We start from the raw sequence: 16,738 nt of genomic DNA, 5'->3' as shown, positions 1-16,738 counted from the left end.
GAGAATTCATAGAAACCATCAACTGACAAGTGGCTGGACTTGCCATTATAAGGATCACATGTTCTCATCCTTTTAGCCTCCTCAACCCGCATTGTTGTAGCTGCTTCTTTCCAGCTGTTGAGGAATATTTTGTTCTTAAACATGGATGTGCTGCAGGGTATGAGGACGTAGTCTTTGCAGCTTTGGACGGAACCCCCCAGAAAGCTAAACCACCACTCAACACCATCTAGTAGTGCGCTAACCAATGGAGCAGTGTACTTCACAGGCTGCTTGAGCTTCGTCAGGTTTTTGATTGTCAGGTAAATGCTACCAAAGAAACATTTTTCTTTCAGAAAAATATTTTCAAACAATTTTTTTTTCAAATTTTGAAATCCTACTACTTTTGAGTCTTGAAATTCCTTTTTTTTTTTGAAATATCCTTTTCTGTAAAAAAAAGTAATTCCGTTGAAGTGGAATGTACTTGGAAGAGTACTTGAAAGTACTTAAGAATTATTGGTTCTTGTGACTTTCAAGTCCCTATTTATTTTACTTAAGTATTAAGTACTTCAGGTAGAATGTATTGAGGTAAAACTCAAGTACCTTTATTTTATACTTTAGTAGCACTTAAAGTACAAGTATTGAAGTACTTCCCAACGCTGGTAGTGTAGGACCATTATGAGATAACTAAGAGGTAAACACAATTTGATGCACTGTTCAATGCTCAATCTTAAACAAATTATCACTTCGCTTGCAAATTCATTTTAGAAATTTGGAACATTCTTGAGCATGTATATTCTGGAATCTGAAAGACAGGTTTGATTTACTTTTTGGCTTACTCAGGAATAGGGGTCTTTGCTAGGATTTAGGGTCTGGAAATATCAGTGTGCAATGTTATATCAAAATAAAGTGTTTTATTAATGCTAAACACCATGTTAGAAGATAACTGAGTGATGGATTTTACTGTCCATTCAATACATAAGGCAAAAGATGTGTTGGATTTGGGCTAAAACAGTTTCTAGCTATTTTACCAAGACTGAGGTTTACTTTTTGGTTTACAATCTAGAAATACTAGTTAACAATGTTGCAATTGTTTAGTTTAGGCTATGCTAAATTTATCCTTTTTTTTTAATCACCTCAACAACTAAAAGGCTAATTATTTAGAGTATGAACTTTTAAGAGCTGACTGCTTCTAAAGGAAGCTTGTTAATAAAATAAAAAGATAAATTTTTCATTCCACAGATTTATGAGATAGCCAAGATACAGGCTTACCTTTACATTCAGATTTTAGTCCTGAATCTAAATACAACATTGATATCCATTGCAACCCCCCCTCCCCTTAATGGTCAAATAAATGTCCCAAATAATATGTACCCAATTCTTTTCCATCAAATGGATTTCATGGCAAACAGGCAAGGAAATAACAGTAATTGTCATTGCTTATGTACAATTTTGGCTATAAATTTGGTCAATAAGGGGGAGGGGAAGATAAATGAAGGTTATGTTTGGATTTAGGATGACATTCTGATTGCGAAGGTAAGTGTGAAGGTAATTTCTTAGCTATCTCAATAATCTGTGGATAAAAACAAATAAACAACAATTAGAACAAGTACTAATAGTTTTCTTCTTTCATGCTCTTTCCAGAAACCATAGTCATTTTTTGGAAAATTAACCCCCAATTGTGTCCTCTTAATCACATTATTAAGTATTTTAATTGAAATATTTTATATTACAGTTACATAAGTAGTGGTATGAATTCTCAAATGTACAATTTCAGAGTCACAGTATACAGCATAGATTAGATAGACAAACAACACTTACGTCGTCTTTCAATTAAAAAACAAACAACACAATGAATAAAACATTCTATATGATTACATATAAATTATTAACAACTTCCCTGAAGGTTATGTTTCAACTACCCTTGAATAGTCTAATATGATCTGCTAGCCTCATACCCTTCAGTAAAAAAAAAAAAATCCACACCTATATTCTTGCAAAATGCAGAAAACAAGGTCATTATCAATTACTTTAAGCCTGAGACACTATCCCCAAAGAACAGGAAAAAGAGTTGGAGCCAAATATATCCGAAAAGCACTCTGGTTAGAAACAACTCAAGATTTGCAATCTTGTATTTTTTTCCAGTTCATCATTGATAGCTCACATGATACCCCAAAACAAAAAAAAACTTTTTTTTGTAGCAAATGACATTATTTAAAACTTGACACTGAAAAACTAGTCCACAAACAAATGCAGCCAATGCTGTAAATGCATTGTTTTGGTATAAATATATCTTCTACTAATTTTTTGTAAGAAAGTGGATAGCCATGACTGTCATGAGCTATAATTTCTTAAGAAAAATAATTTAGTTATGACCAAACCAGTACTTGATTATAAAATGTCTTACAAATTAACAGGTTTTAATAAGTTAACTCGAGTTAAGTAGAAATAGGTTTCCTAAGAATCCTAATAAGCATAGCAGGCGCTACAGGGGAACAGGATATTATTGGCATAATAAATAAATGTTGATGGTTTTAAGGCTTCAGTGTGTGGAGATAGGTTTGAGAAGCAATATTGAGGTGACACAGTTTATAAAGTTAGAAATAAACATTGTTGAAAAGGGGATACTAGGTAACAAGAAGTTAACAAAGTGAACGGGTTTATTTGCCTAGGTAGCACTACTTGAAGGGATAGTGCATACAGGGAGAATTTGAATAAAAGAATAATCAAGGTGCATGGTGTTTTTAAAAAGTTCAAAGGATTCAGAAGATATGTTATAAAACTTGAAGTTATGTTGAGGAAAATAGGCTGATGTTTCTTAGAGAGATTATCCAAGGATGGTGTAAGGTGTTCTTTTGAAAAATCCTGTATCAAATAGTAAGCTGTACAAAAAGCTCGATTTGATCTGAATTTATAGGGCTATAATGTAAGAAAGCTTTATATGGTTGAGGTTGGATTTTACTGATAAAGGATGATATGTTGCTAAATATTAATTTTTTTGGTAATCTATCTGCCAACAAATGAAAAGAGAGACCTCTGATCAATTACTTAAGCTCCAAATGGAGTAGGGTGGAGGAGGGTCACAGTAATTGGTGCAGTTTAGTACAATCTTGCTTATTTTTGATTAATGCACCTAAAATAAAGCACATCGCTCATCATGAATCTTAATAATGTAATGTTTATATTTTTTATCCTTAGATATCTGTGAGGGAGAATGGATCAAAAATGTCCCAGCTGTTTCAGCACAAATGTGTCTTATGATGGAAAAAGTGGAGAACTAGTATGTGAAGAATGTGGGACTATAATTGATGCATTTGCTGTTGATGATTCTGTAGAGTTCGTTGAGAATACTACTGGTGGTGCTTCACTTGTATCCAGATTTGTTACTCATGAGGGAGAAGGTGCAGGTAAATAATTTATTCCTTTCTTGCTATAGAAAAGTTTCCACACAGAATGTATTTTTTGGGCACAGAATAAAGCAATAATAATGTAATATAGTTTAGATTATTCATGCAGGACAGTGATTTCCAAAGTTGTCCAGGTAGAACCCCAGGGGTTCACAAGAGACTCGACAAAGGTCTATGTTGGCACGGCAAAAAAAAGGGGTCAACCATTGGTAAACACGGGTCTACAAAAATTTATCTGGTTTAAATTGGGAAGAACTAAATTGTTGCCTTGACTTCCCCTGTCAATGTAGGCAGATTGTATATTAAGACGCTCTGTGACTGTTACTTGTAAAAACAGTAACCATAATTCATTGTGTCATCCACCAACAACACCTAATAGGAAATAACTGATAGATTGAACCAATCACTTTAATTTTTAATTAAAGTGAGTACATTGAGTACTCCATTTATTTACACAATTGTGCAATACAAATGATGAAGACTTTCAACAAATGCCTTTATGGATGGTTGTTGAGAGGTGCATGTTCGAAAAGATTTTACTCAATTTTTCAATCAGTTTTAGAGTTGCTGGAAAATAAAGATCCAAATTTAAAAGAAGACTTGATCTATTTGAAAGCAGAAATTGCATATTTAACAGGCTCTTTAAAAAAAATCAGTAATATTAACTTATAATTACAAGGGACAGGTTTCAGTTTCGAAAAAAAGGTGTAATTTCAGGTTTTCTTGGAAAATTGAAACATATTAAGTAAAATATTATTCAACGCGAATTTTCCTGGTTTTCAAACTTATGACAGGTAGGTTGTCTTGATGAATATATTCAGACATACCTTCAACATCTAATTGCCCTGCATGATAACTTCGAAATAAGATTTGAAAATATTCTGAGAGTAGAAATATCACCATGGATCATAAATCCATTTGATGAAATAGAAATGAATAATGTAATACTACAAAGGGAGCTGGTCGAGCCTAGGACTAATGGGGATCTGAAGGTAAAATTTAAAATGTGGTATCAAGATAGCTGCAGGCACAAATATCCAAAAAGTATCCTGGACTTTGGGGAATTGCGATAAAGTTTTGATAGGGTTTCCCTTGTCATATCTTGTCGAAAAAAGTTTTACAAACATTTTATGATCTAGCGTTTGAAACTATTTAGTTTCTAGCTTATTGGTAAAATTCTAAATAAAAATGTAGCTTATGAAACAATGTCAATATGCTGCAAAGCTGCTATACTCTTTTAAGATCAATAAAATGGTAGCCCATACAAAGAAGGGGAATGTTGTTGCTGTGAAGCACATTCTCGAACGTCGAACTCTTACCTGAGTGAAGCGAGTGTAATCAGAAACTAGACAAAGGGCTTTTTTGTTTTGTTTGTTATATTTATTTGTGGTTTCCCAACAATAATAAATTGATCCACAGAAATATTAACGGGAACCTTAGGGTCCTCAGAAACCTTGATTTAGAACCCCAATTTATTGTATATAGTGAAACTAGTTCAAAAAAATTCTTCCCAAAATTGCTATGTTTCTAGTTAGAATGAGGTTGTGACCTTTATTTTCGTTTATGCCAAAAAAATGTTGTGTCTGACATGTTCATAGTTAAACAAGAAAACGAAATGAGCTTTGGAAAATTTTTGTGGTCAATTCATTTTCCTGATTAGTTCCCTGACTCGTGAGACTAGTTTTCTTATTTTTGTTCTTGAAAGTATAATGTTTTTATTTTTAAATGTTATTGGAGCAATAACCGTTTTGACTTTCTGGTTCCTCAAACACTCCAATTTCTATCGCCATTTTTTAGTACAGCGGTTAGCATGTTGTACATTGTTCAAACCAGAATCGTTTAAGAATTTTCGATCTGTTTCGATCCAGCGCTTCTCTCCTCGCCCTCCACACTACAAACCTTTTACCAAAAAGGTAGACATCTTGCACCTTTTTTTGCCGAAATCATGTAGAGAATTTAAATGTGTCTTGATTTGAGAACTAAAGTGGGTTCGTGGCCCTACCAACCAACTTTTTAGCATAAAGATAGGCAGGTGGTCTGGTAGGGACTGTAAAGTCCAATGGCGTATTCTTTGCCTTTTTAATGTATACATTTATATATGTATATATATATATATATATATATATATATATATATATATATATATATATATATATATATATATATATATATATATATAAATATATAAATATATATATATCCCCCGAAGTTTCAAACTTTGAAGCGTTTTAGCACCTGGACTGAAAGGGCTAGCAGACCAAAATCTCCTTTAGAAAGTCTTCTTGGCTGTAGTTACCTTTTCACAAAATTTTTAGCGGGTCCATACTCCTATGAAAATTCATGCCCTCTGTCCCTTTGCCCAAAGCTCGTGTCAAGAAATCTTCAAATAGGGTTTTGGGTACTTTTGCCTAGAGATTGGAGTTGACTATACGTCTCTAAAAAACTATCTATCATGACATCCAGCAAAACCAGCTAAATCCTACCTCTGTTCCAAAACGAGCTTAATCTAACCTAAAGACTTACAGGATTCGTTTTGACTGATCCAGGGCGCGTACAAGTTAAATCCAAGCAACGAGATCCCATATTCGTATTAGAGTCAATATTTTTGAAAGTCCTAGTGTACTTTCTTTCAGCCCACTATTAGAAAAGGGAAACAAAACACCATTTTGAAAAAGGGAAATAAGATGCTTGCCTCCATCTTTTCCTTTTCTTATATTTCTTTTCTTTTCCATTAGAATTGCAAGTAATACATTGTTATCAAAGCTTCAATTCAAAATTTCTTAATTTAAAAAGAATATGCTTTCCTTTTAACGGTAAGCATATTTTGGTGTTTCAGACGTTCAACAGGAACCACTTTCGTAGCTGGACTAAATAGCTAGAATATCATATATTTGAGTAACAGTTTGCACTCCTAATCATGCAAAATCTTCAGAATGTTTTTTACACTTTGGGTAGCTGCAAATAGTCAACCTGTGGATAGTGCATTAGTGAATCAACTCCATTTTTTAGACAATCCCTTCTTTTGCAATGAAAATCCCGTTTGTTTGCCGTCCTCTCTAAATATTCTATTAACCAAAATGGGAAATTAATAAAAAGAATGATATAGTTCTCAAAAGATAGGTTTCATTACTGCAGAGTAAACTGACATATTCTCAACATGGAAGAAGAGTCTCACAACCACTGTTTAGCGTGAGTTACTTTTTAAGGAAGTATGTTTAATTATATTGCAATTCGAGGGTCTGCTACTCTACTGTATCTATACTAGCAGAAGTTGCGAGGGAATTTTACGAGATATAATGGATAGTATATGTTCTTTTTTTAAAATAAAATCTACCCTTGACTCGGGTGGGTTGTAGACATTATTTATTCTTATTATAGGCATCATTTCCTGTCTGTACGTCTCTGATACTTTTTGTAGGAATTGTTGCATCCAGATCTGTTACATTTAAGAAAGGAGGAGATCGCATTGAAAATGTTTCTGCACTCTTACGGATAGATGGAGACAGAAATGTTGTAGACTTTGCCAAATCTATATATCAAGATGCTGTTGAGAAAAGACTGACTTATCGCCGATCTGCGAGAATTACTGCGGCTGCTTGCGTATACCTGGCTGCCAGATATAAAAATAAAGAGCTCATGTTAATAGATATGGCTGAGAAGGTGAGATCCCAGTATTGTTGAACCAAAGGACTTTATTTTCTTTCAAACTCTGTAGGAAATAAGTTAAAACCGTCGTTTTTTTTCAGATATTCCATTACAATCAAGATAATAACAGTTTTGTAACATCTCTAGATTTTATAATATAGCAATTTCGGTGTTGCTGAATGTAATGCGTATTTTAAAATTTCAGACATTAAAGGGTACTTTTCATAAACTTTCTTTCTTCAAATTGTACTCCTAATAGAGTATCCAACTAATTTGTAAAACAGTAACATGAGATTAGACTATAGATTGAATTAGATATTCATTTTAAATTGTTCTTCACACTCAGTTTTTTTTTTATGGTTATGGTTTAAGCTCCCTGTGATGGCTGTAGATTGTTATTTTCTGTATTTCTATGGTTTTAATGTTTGGCCTAAGACGCCAATTTGGCTACTTTTCGATAGCTGAAGTTCAACTTTATACATCTGCCAAATCATATTTCTAAGATGTGCTTTGCATTCATGTAGATTAAAAAATACGTTGAGATCTGGCTGGAAATTGTTAACGAAGGAAAGTTTTCTTATTGTTAAGTAAGTTTAGGTAATTCTTTAAGAAAAGTTAAGTAATGTCATGATTCTTGCCTGATGGATGGATAAGCCTGAAACCATTGGACCTAATTTTATAAGTAGATTGTCCTTTGGTGCTAGTTATAGCTGTGTGCTTATCGCAAATTTCAATCTTTCAGAGATAACATAAACCTTAAACTTCTGAAACCCTTTGTTCTTAATTGTACAGAAAATATTATTTGCTCATGTCTTGTCTGCCTTGTAATTCATAACCACTTTTATTGGACATGTAAATTTATATCATCAACTTAACCTCTATAAAATATTTTACATATTTTGGCATTCGAGAATCGAAACTTTTTAGGTAAATTTGTTGCGGACTTTGTATATGTTGCTAATTCGCCCTGTCGCATCAATATGCCAGATTGTTAAAACCAGTCAATAGCTACATTTCAGTTTGTTCCTACTTAGACTATAATTTATCTACTCTTACCTCGATATAGTGAGCGGTGCAGGGGAATTCCCCTGAGATTTATCTGGAAAAATCTAATCCCTCCGAAAAAAGTTGTTGTCTAATATTCCTAAGGTTTGAACTTACTTGATTTTGTGTCAGTTGCTATCATGAAGAAGTAGGCAATTGCTTTCTTTCTTTTTTATAGCACAAAATAGTCCTGTAGGTAATTCAGTTTGAAATAAAATGAAATATTGTTTTCCTCTGAGAGTTCTTTCTTTGCCTTTTTCTGCTTTTACCAATAAATTTCTGTTTGTTAAATCTGAATTGACCTTGTAAAATGATATTCGTTTTGTATAAATGTATGGACTTATGTATTATGTAATTATGTATGGACTTATGTATGTATGGTTTTATGTATGAACTACAGCAAAAGAGTGGGGTACAGACAACTGGAATATCAAGAAAGAGTACTATTTAGTACTATTGAAGATATTTTAATCATCTAGTCCTACAATAAAATTTATCAAACTGTATGCTAAATCTGTAATTATGTGCAGTGACGCCAGATGACAGAAGATAGTTTTCTCTCGATGGACGTTTGCCTGTGCTAATTTTTGTTTGTGTGTTTGGATTGTCTTCTGGAGAGAGTCAATAGACTTGTATGATGTGTCAATTTCTCAGGCATTTGGAGTCTATTCTTTTGGTGTCTGCTCTGGGTAATAATTGAATTAATTCGCTTTTCCCCGTCTTAATTGGTGTGGGCTTTTCGTAATTGGCAGCTAACGGTAGTAGGGATCCTTTATTTTTGAACCATAACGTGAATAGGGTGAATTGTGCTATTAACGTGTTAAATGTACACTGTAAGTACTTAAAATTTATTTGTCTTCGATTCAGTAACACAAAATATGTTATACCACATTATTATTTAATCGAAGACTATTCTTTATTGATTCTAAGTCACAGAATTTTAAGGCCACTAAAATTCGCTCATATTTATAGAATTTTTTTTTTTGATCTAAAATTAACTCTTGATTTTGATTGACTTAATCCAAGAATAAACAAAAAAAAATCAAACAGGCACATACTTTTCCACAGGGGTTGAAAAGAATCCCAACTCTATCCGAGACCAATTTTGAAGACTATTCCTGGGAAAAAGTGACATTAATGCCCTAATAAAGCTATTTGTTCTCGATTCGGATTCAAACCGTATGCACCGATTTTAAAATACTGTATAAAGTTCAGTTTGCTAAATCTTTTTTCCTTGAGGAGTGGGGATACTAAATGGAGCCAAAAATTGCTGCAACCTTGCAGTGCTTTGCTAGCATCAGGTAGCTTTGTACTGTGATCAGCTGTTAGGTGTATCAGGTGTATCATGTACAAAATTCATAATTAAGGGCTGTTGCTGAACTATTTGCAGTATTGTTTTGAGAATTTGGCGGCAACTACTAAGGTCTAAACGGTACGGATTATGATATTAACACTTATTATCCTGACTCTGTAAATAATGCAGACCCTTGAAGCTCATGTTTTGACCAAGAGGGGTACTTTAAGATTAACCTATCATTTATTGTGAAATCGGATTCAATGCCATTAGTAAAATTACCTCTGTATAGGAATTTGTAAAATCGTCAGTACAATTAAAACTCGGGTGTATTGATTCATTTAAGCCAAGAATTTTTGTTCTAAGCTTTGGGAAGTTTATCGTTCACACTTCTTATAAATCAGGCCCGCGGGAGATAACACCCAAGAAAAGTTTTCGCTTGTCTTTTGTAGACTACAAAGTCTACAAAGACTACAAAGTCTTTTGTAGATCTAAACCCTTCGAGGATGCAATCTTCTGGATACCATAGCTCATATAAGTTCCAAACTAAGTGCATAAAAGCTATTTTCTGAAATTTTACTTTAAGAATTTTTTTTTTCAGTGTCAATTAGATGTCACCAATGTATTCCGCGCGTTTTCAGATTTGTGTTTCAAACTGAACTTAAAAGTACCGTTTCATGATCCTTGTTTATTTGTTGCTCGGTTTGCTTATGCTTTGGGATTGGGTCAACAAACCAGTGATGTTATTAAGATATCAACTACGTTCGTAAGACGAATGAAAACTGACTTTATCACTCTTGGAAGGTATCCAACTGGTGTAATAGCTGCTGCCCTGATTTTTGCTTGTAGAAGTCTTGGTAAGTTGTACATCTCATCTTTAATAAAATCTATTTAATGTGAGGGGAATAAAGTACCTAAAAGGTGAATGAAATTACAAATGCAAAATAATGTGTATAAGGGGGAGGGGATGATTCCATTTTGCTGGGCTGTTTCGTCATTTTCATCAAATTACAGATAGATTAACTGAACTTTGAAGGATTTTAATCGAGAGACGATAATTATTCCAAATTTTGTGTTTTGTACCTAAGATTTTAATTTGAACCCAAGCTTGCAATGAAAATTATAGCACAGGAATTCCATTTAAGCAAATGATTTTTTTTTTAGCAAGAGTTAGGATTCTAGGACCAATTACTTCCAATTTAATCTTTGTACCACGGATCGTGGCTGTTCAAATTAAAAACTCCACCTCTTGATAGGAATCGATTTATTTTCATGTTCCTTAGACAAATCCTCTGGTAACTAAGAAAAGCCTTTCTACTTTGAATTTAGCAGACGGAATAGAGAAACACTTTCTGGTAATGATAATGGAGTGAGAGAACTGCTCTTGTCCCCTTTACAAAGCTGAAGTTTATCTGCGTTCCTATGGTGAGTCTAATAGATGGCTGAAATTTCTTTAAAGTTCCATTTCAGAGCCAACCAAACCATCACTGATTGTTTACAAATCTTAGTCTTTGTCAGACATGAGGTCAGATAATATTGGGTATATATCAGTCGTAATTCTTGGCAATTAGGAAAAGACAAGATTAAGCTTTATCTTGAATCATCAAACCAATTAGCTGGGCAAAATAGTAAATGAAACTAAGAAAGAGACAGATAAACCTAATTTATTTAAGGAAACATGTACTTAGTGATAAAGAGGTGCTTAGTAACAAAGTGATAAATGGACGGGGCCGTAGAGAGTTCTGAAAATTAGGAAAAATATTCTCAGTGCGGGTATTCTTCTCTTTTTTTGTTTTTGGAGCATGAACAGATGTTTTTCCGCCTCACATGACGTCTGAAATCCAGAGGTTTCTTGGGAATTTGTTTAACCGCGAGATCTCTAGACTTGGTCCGAGTATTGGAAATGGCGGAATTAGCATATCGCAACCAAATGCCATTTCTCTTTTCTTTTAAGTTGGCAAAGCAGGGCTTTCAGTACGAATGAGAATGGGATTTGCTCTTATTTGTACAAAATCCTGGACGATTAATTTTAGACCAACTCAATTTTACAGCTAAGTTCACTGGAAAGGCGCGGATAACAGAACGGACAGGCGTATTAAAAATGACAGTAGGACAAAACAGGAGGAATGCATACTTTTGTACTTAAATTTATCCAGAAGTTTAGGCAAGGAGAGTGACGTATTTGCTTATTTGTTGATATTTAAAATAATTATATACCGCTTAAGATTAACGGAAACTTCGATGCCAAGGAGTTCGACATCTTTCACTAGCATTGCGGGTGGGATAGGGTCTGACAAATGGGAGCATATTCCAGGAAGTTCATGGTCAGGATATTTGACTTATGAGTATTTACTTTCATCTTTAGATTATTTAGCTTCGTCCAAAATATGGGATAGGTTTTTAAGGAGGTCGCTTTCAACACTTCTCTGACAGACTTCGAGGATTGTTAGATCAACCACGTATTTCTGTATTTGAAAGAGCTCGCTTGTTAATCATAAAAGCTACATTTGAGCAATCTGTAGCTCAATCTTCCTAGAAAATTGAAAGGAAAACCTATTGCTGATTTTGACCCAATGCGTTATTTGCTCGCCTGAAGAAAAAAATATTTAGGAATATTTGGTGTTCGATTAGGGAAAATGTAGGATGACCTCAGTGAAATTGGCCTGTTAAGAAAAAAATATTAGATGGTGTCTCGTTTTTCTGACGAAATGTAAGCATTAAATGCCCAAAAAATTAAATCAAGGACCTTGTGTCAATTAAAATCTCTCGTTTTTTTTAATCATTTTTCATCCATATCTTCAGTTAAAAGTAATTTTAGAAAAGGTTCCGAAAACTCCTCTGCTTTAAAGCTGGAGAAATTTGAACTGGCTTATTTCTGTTTTAAAATCGTAGCTTGGACCTTCTTATGTCTTGTGTATTCTCAATTTTTATTCATTGTAGCACACATACTGTTTCAGGCATACATAAAAGTGTGGACGATTTGGTAAAAGTGGTTAATTTGCATCATTCAACAATCAAAAAAAGAATGATGGAGTTCGCTCAAACTGAATCTGCCAAATTGACAACAGAAGAACTTAGACGAAGGGATGCGACTGGACAAAATCTACCTGGATCTGATGTGAGCGTAATTATTAAGCATAGCCTCGCCAATGGCATAGTTTAATTACGTGTAGACAATCAAATTTTTGGTGCAGGGGGGGGGGGGGCTTCCAAAAAAGGGGGCTTTCATAGCATAGAGCGAGTTACTATAAAGAAAAATTTCATTATTTTGGTGACTTCTTTTTTTTTAACACACCAAGTTCTTTTTTTTAAGATTGGTCATTTGGATATTTTTGTTAGAGATGCAATACTACCTAGCTGTTTGTTTTATGTTGACTATTTTCAGGTTGCATGACAATAATATACTTATTTGGGCATTAATTTTGGTCTCTATTTATCGTGGAGATAAACAGAAACTTTAGTTTCTGTTTTCTTTTTTTTTTTTTAACGGTACATTTAGAAAAAAAAATTCTTGCGTATATTGTTTCAGTTTTCTTAAAAAAATGGTATACAAAGGTTTAGTAAAATTAACTCAAAGGAGGGTCGAGATAAAGAAATTTGGTTTGAATTTTTTCTTTTTTTTATTTCCCAAAAATGCATTACTTGTTTTTTTTCTATTTTTACTGCAATTTATTGCCACCAGTTTGAAATTTGAATTTTTGAAGAATCAAATATTTATTTCAATGGGAAGACTTAGATGGGGGTAGAGTAATCTTTCAGGTTATATAAGGCCATTGTATTTTCCCCGACTTGACTGGCATACAAACGAAAGTCTCAATTTATTATGTAAATAGCAGTGTTCTGTCAAAAGGATTGTATAGTTTTTGAAGCACGGGAGAAAGACTAAAATGAAAGTGTAATTGGGATGGTTAATTTGCGATAGCAGAGAGAAAACTTAAAGGAAATGTGGAATACCGAGATTTCCAAAACATTTGCTTGACAAGTACCCGTTATCGATGCTTGTTAAAAAAAATCTAGTATAAATAAAATGATGAAATCGCTTGAATGAAACCCCTCTTCAAAAGAAGCTATAACCGAAGCTTTAAGCCTGAAAAAAATCACTGCTGATCGCAATCACTTAGAATCTCTGATATCTCAAAAGGTAGTCGCTAGATGGTTTATGTGCTCTGTTTTTGAAGAGCTGTGAAGCTGTAAAATGTCTATCAAATACTATTTAAGTATCACTATTCGTTTTCCAGGATAAAGCTTTGAAACTAGACTTCAATTAACACCGTCTAAGTGTGCACGGAATTAGGGGTTTAGTAGGTTTCTAGGCCCAGTTTTTCATTCTTTCCTTTGAAAGTCGTTCAGATCAATTTTGTTTGTGGGAACAGAAGAATGGGGCCTACACAGCATTCAAATTAAATATTTCCTTTAGTTTTCTTTCTTGTCCGTTTAATTGGTCTGTTAGCCTTTTGTACAGACATTAATTGAGGTCGAGAGTTATTAGTTAATAAGAATTAGTAAAATTTTTGTCATTAAAATCAAGGGACGTTAAAGTTAAAAAAGAACAGAGATTGCCTCATCTATGGAGAAGGCTCTGACTCTTGGACCTTTGATCTTTATCCTGGTCCCTAGAAAAAAGCTTAAATTATAACTTAAATCAAGTAGATTACAGCCAAATTTTATTGCGATGGGGAGGGTAGTTCCCTAACATATAGCTTGATTCTTGTTTTCTAAAGTACGATATATTGTAAACGATTTCAGACTTCAATATAAGACTTTTACTTTGCGATTTTGCGGCATAAGACCTGAGTTTTATACGGGACTTAATAAAAAACAACAATATTCTTTTCACGTGATATTAAAGAGCAGCATTAAAACCCAAAACGAGTAGAAATTAGCCCCTATATGGGGGGTGGGGGAGTGGCTGCCATCCCCTCAACCCTTTGCTCTCTACGTGATAGTTTATAGCATTGAACTTATAGCATTTTAGGGTGCCAAAGATAAGGCCAGTTGGTTAGTCCAGGTGTTTTATTTAACGATTGCCTTAAAAAAAATTTAACTTCTGGTTTTATTGTTTAAAGCAAATGTTAATTTAAAAGGTAGGGTAAAAAATAAATGATTTTTTTATGACATTGCTTTTATATTAAATTTTTCTTTAAGCATTGGGGGAGAAAAGTTCAAAATATAATCCAGTATGTAAAAAGGGCAGAATTCTCGTTTTGCATATGAAGAATAGTCCCCATTTTTATGACCTTACATTTCGTTTAAAAACTCTTTATAAAATGTGTTTTAATAATTTATGTTCGTTTTTAGTATCCTATTCAGGGCTGCGTAAGTATGAGGGAAGCTCCCGCCCCAACTGCCTCTGGCCTTAGCACTAGAATTTAGGTTTCCATTATTTTGAAGATAAGATTCGCCCACAAAAGAAACCCAATGACTATAATCTGGGATGAATGTATGATGGCACCTAGCACGGCATTCGAAGCTATGGATGAGATTTTAAAAGAGACCATGAAACTTCCAAAACCATTTGGTGGTAATACATAGGTTGTTTGTGGAGATTTTTGTCAAGCATTTACTGTAATACATATTGGCACTCCAACTACCATTTTAGAAGTAAGCATAGAGTATAGTGAACATCGGAGGAAGTTCAATTTTTCAAAACATTACGTCTGGCTGTAAATACTGAATTTAATCATTGTTTAGTTAAATTAGGTTACAACCCTTTAAATAACAAGTATAGGTCTTCTGATGATGCACTAGAAATTTCTCAAAAATACTGGTCCAAGATTTTTTAATTATAGAAATGATTAACCAATGTGGATGCTGAAGGTTATTCCATCCGAGCTGTACTGTGTTGTAAAATTTGGAACTTGAATGAATAATTTGGAAAGCATTCTATATACTTGAAGGCCAAGAAGTAACATGTCTTAGTGGAGCCTCCTTTGATGAGGCAAATAATGAAGATAGGCAACATTATCCTATTAAATTTCTTAATAAACAGTTCCTTCGGGAATGCCACTATAAATACCACGGCTAAAATAAGTTGCTGATGATGCTTTTATGGAATCTTAATGGAATTCAGTTTTGTGCTAGAGATTTAAAATCAAATTTACATTAAAATTGTATAAATTTTTGAATCAGCCAGATGAAAAAGAAACTATTTTTTCCTAAAATAGGTTTAGCCTGAATGACCACAGAGCTGCCATTTATTCTTTCAAGAATAAAGTTTTCAGTATGACAATGCCAGTGAACGAGTCGCAAGTGCTACCTTTAAATATGTTTGCAATATATCATATGTCTTTATATATTTGTAGTTATGTGCAGATAATTATGCAGACTATTGTAAGCTACTAGGGCAATCCAGATTTAGCGAAGAATCATCAACTGTTCAGGAAGACCTCAACAAGCCTTTAAAATAGTCCGAAGACCGGGACCTGAAGTTCAATGCATCCAATTGTAAAGTTCTTCTTTGTGGCCGAAATAACACCAACCGATCATGTACCATCGGGACCAACAACTCGGGGTGATACTGGAGAAAAAGACTTAGGTGTTATTATTGACAGGGAGCTCAAGTTCTATAGCCGTACACGAGATCAAGCTGCAGATGTAAACCAGGCTCTTGGGCTCATCAAGAGAAACTTTTACCACGAGGAAGCCATTGTGGTAAGGAAACTCTATGAGGCATTAGTCTTCCCATATTTAGAGTTTGAGATGCTATTGGCGTTTCCTCAGTATAAAATGGATGCTACGGCACTTGAGAGTATTCAGTGCCTAGCCACCAAGCTAATACTGCACTAACGAGGAAAAACCTTATGAAGAGCGTCTTAGATCCCTAAAACTCACAATGACGGTATACAGAAGAAAAGGGGGAGACGTCATCATGACTAGCAAGCTGCTTGAACACGCAAGTCTAAGTTCAATTGTCTCTCCATTCTCTCCAGTGCCACCAGGGAACACAGCCAGAAACTGCAGATCCCCAGAAGCCAACGACGTTTGTGACAGAACTTCTACGCTGTTTGCTCCGTACCATTGTGTAATAGTCCCTAAGACGTTATTGTTCAATCCAAGACTGGTGAATCAGTCAATAAGGTGTCAATCGTGACTGGACGAATGCGGAATAGAAGCTGACCTGAGATCCTCCCTAACCTTGATAAAGTTCACAGCCCCAGTGAAATTCTCTACTTCAATACCGCCTTATCTCGCTGGCCAATATGGTTTAAGATTGTTAACTTATCTTTTAGAGAATCATCTTATTTTGAAAATAGGTGAGGAGCTGTTATGGTTTATAGCCAAGAGTTTGTAAAACTAATAAGAAGGAGTTTTGGCACTCTGATGTAGGTTTAATTAGAATTAAAAAGACAAGCACTATTGGTAGTGCAGCGCT

General features: G+C 34.2%; 1 protein-coding gene across 1 annotated transcript in view; it reads left to right on the top strand.

The window, feature by feature from the left end:
- Positions 1–16,738, top strand: part of LOC136026038 (transcription factor IIIB 90 kDa subunit-like) — a 56,116-nt gene that overhangs the window by 12,527 nt on the left and 26,851 nt on the right. The window contains exons 2-5 of the mRNA XM_065702198.1: positions 3,175–3,383; positions 6,802–7,043; positions 9,968–10,223; positions 12,324–12,484. Of these exons, the coding sequence (XP_065558270.1) occupies positions 3,191–3,383; positions 6,802–7,043; positions 9,968–10,223; positions 12,324–12,484 (852 nt within the window). The 5' untranslated portion in view covers positions 3,175–3,190. The remainder of the gene's footprint in view (positions 1–3,174; positions 3,384–6,801; positions 7,044–9,967; positions 10,224–12,323; positions 12,485–16,738) is intronic.

Source organism: Artemia franciscana, chromosome 4, assembly GCF_032884065.1.
Source record: "Artemia franciscana chromosome 4, ASM3288406v1, whole genome shotgun sequence".
Taxonomy (NCBI): domain Eukaryota; kingdom Metazoa; phylum Arthropoda; class Branchiopoda; order Anostraca; family Artemiidae; genus Artemia; species Artemia franciscana.
Note: the sequence above shows the minus strand (reverse complement) of the source record. Positions and strands in the feature narration are given on the sequence as shown.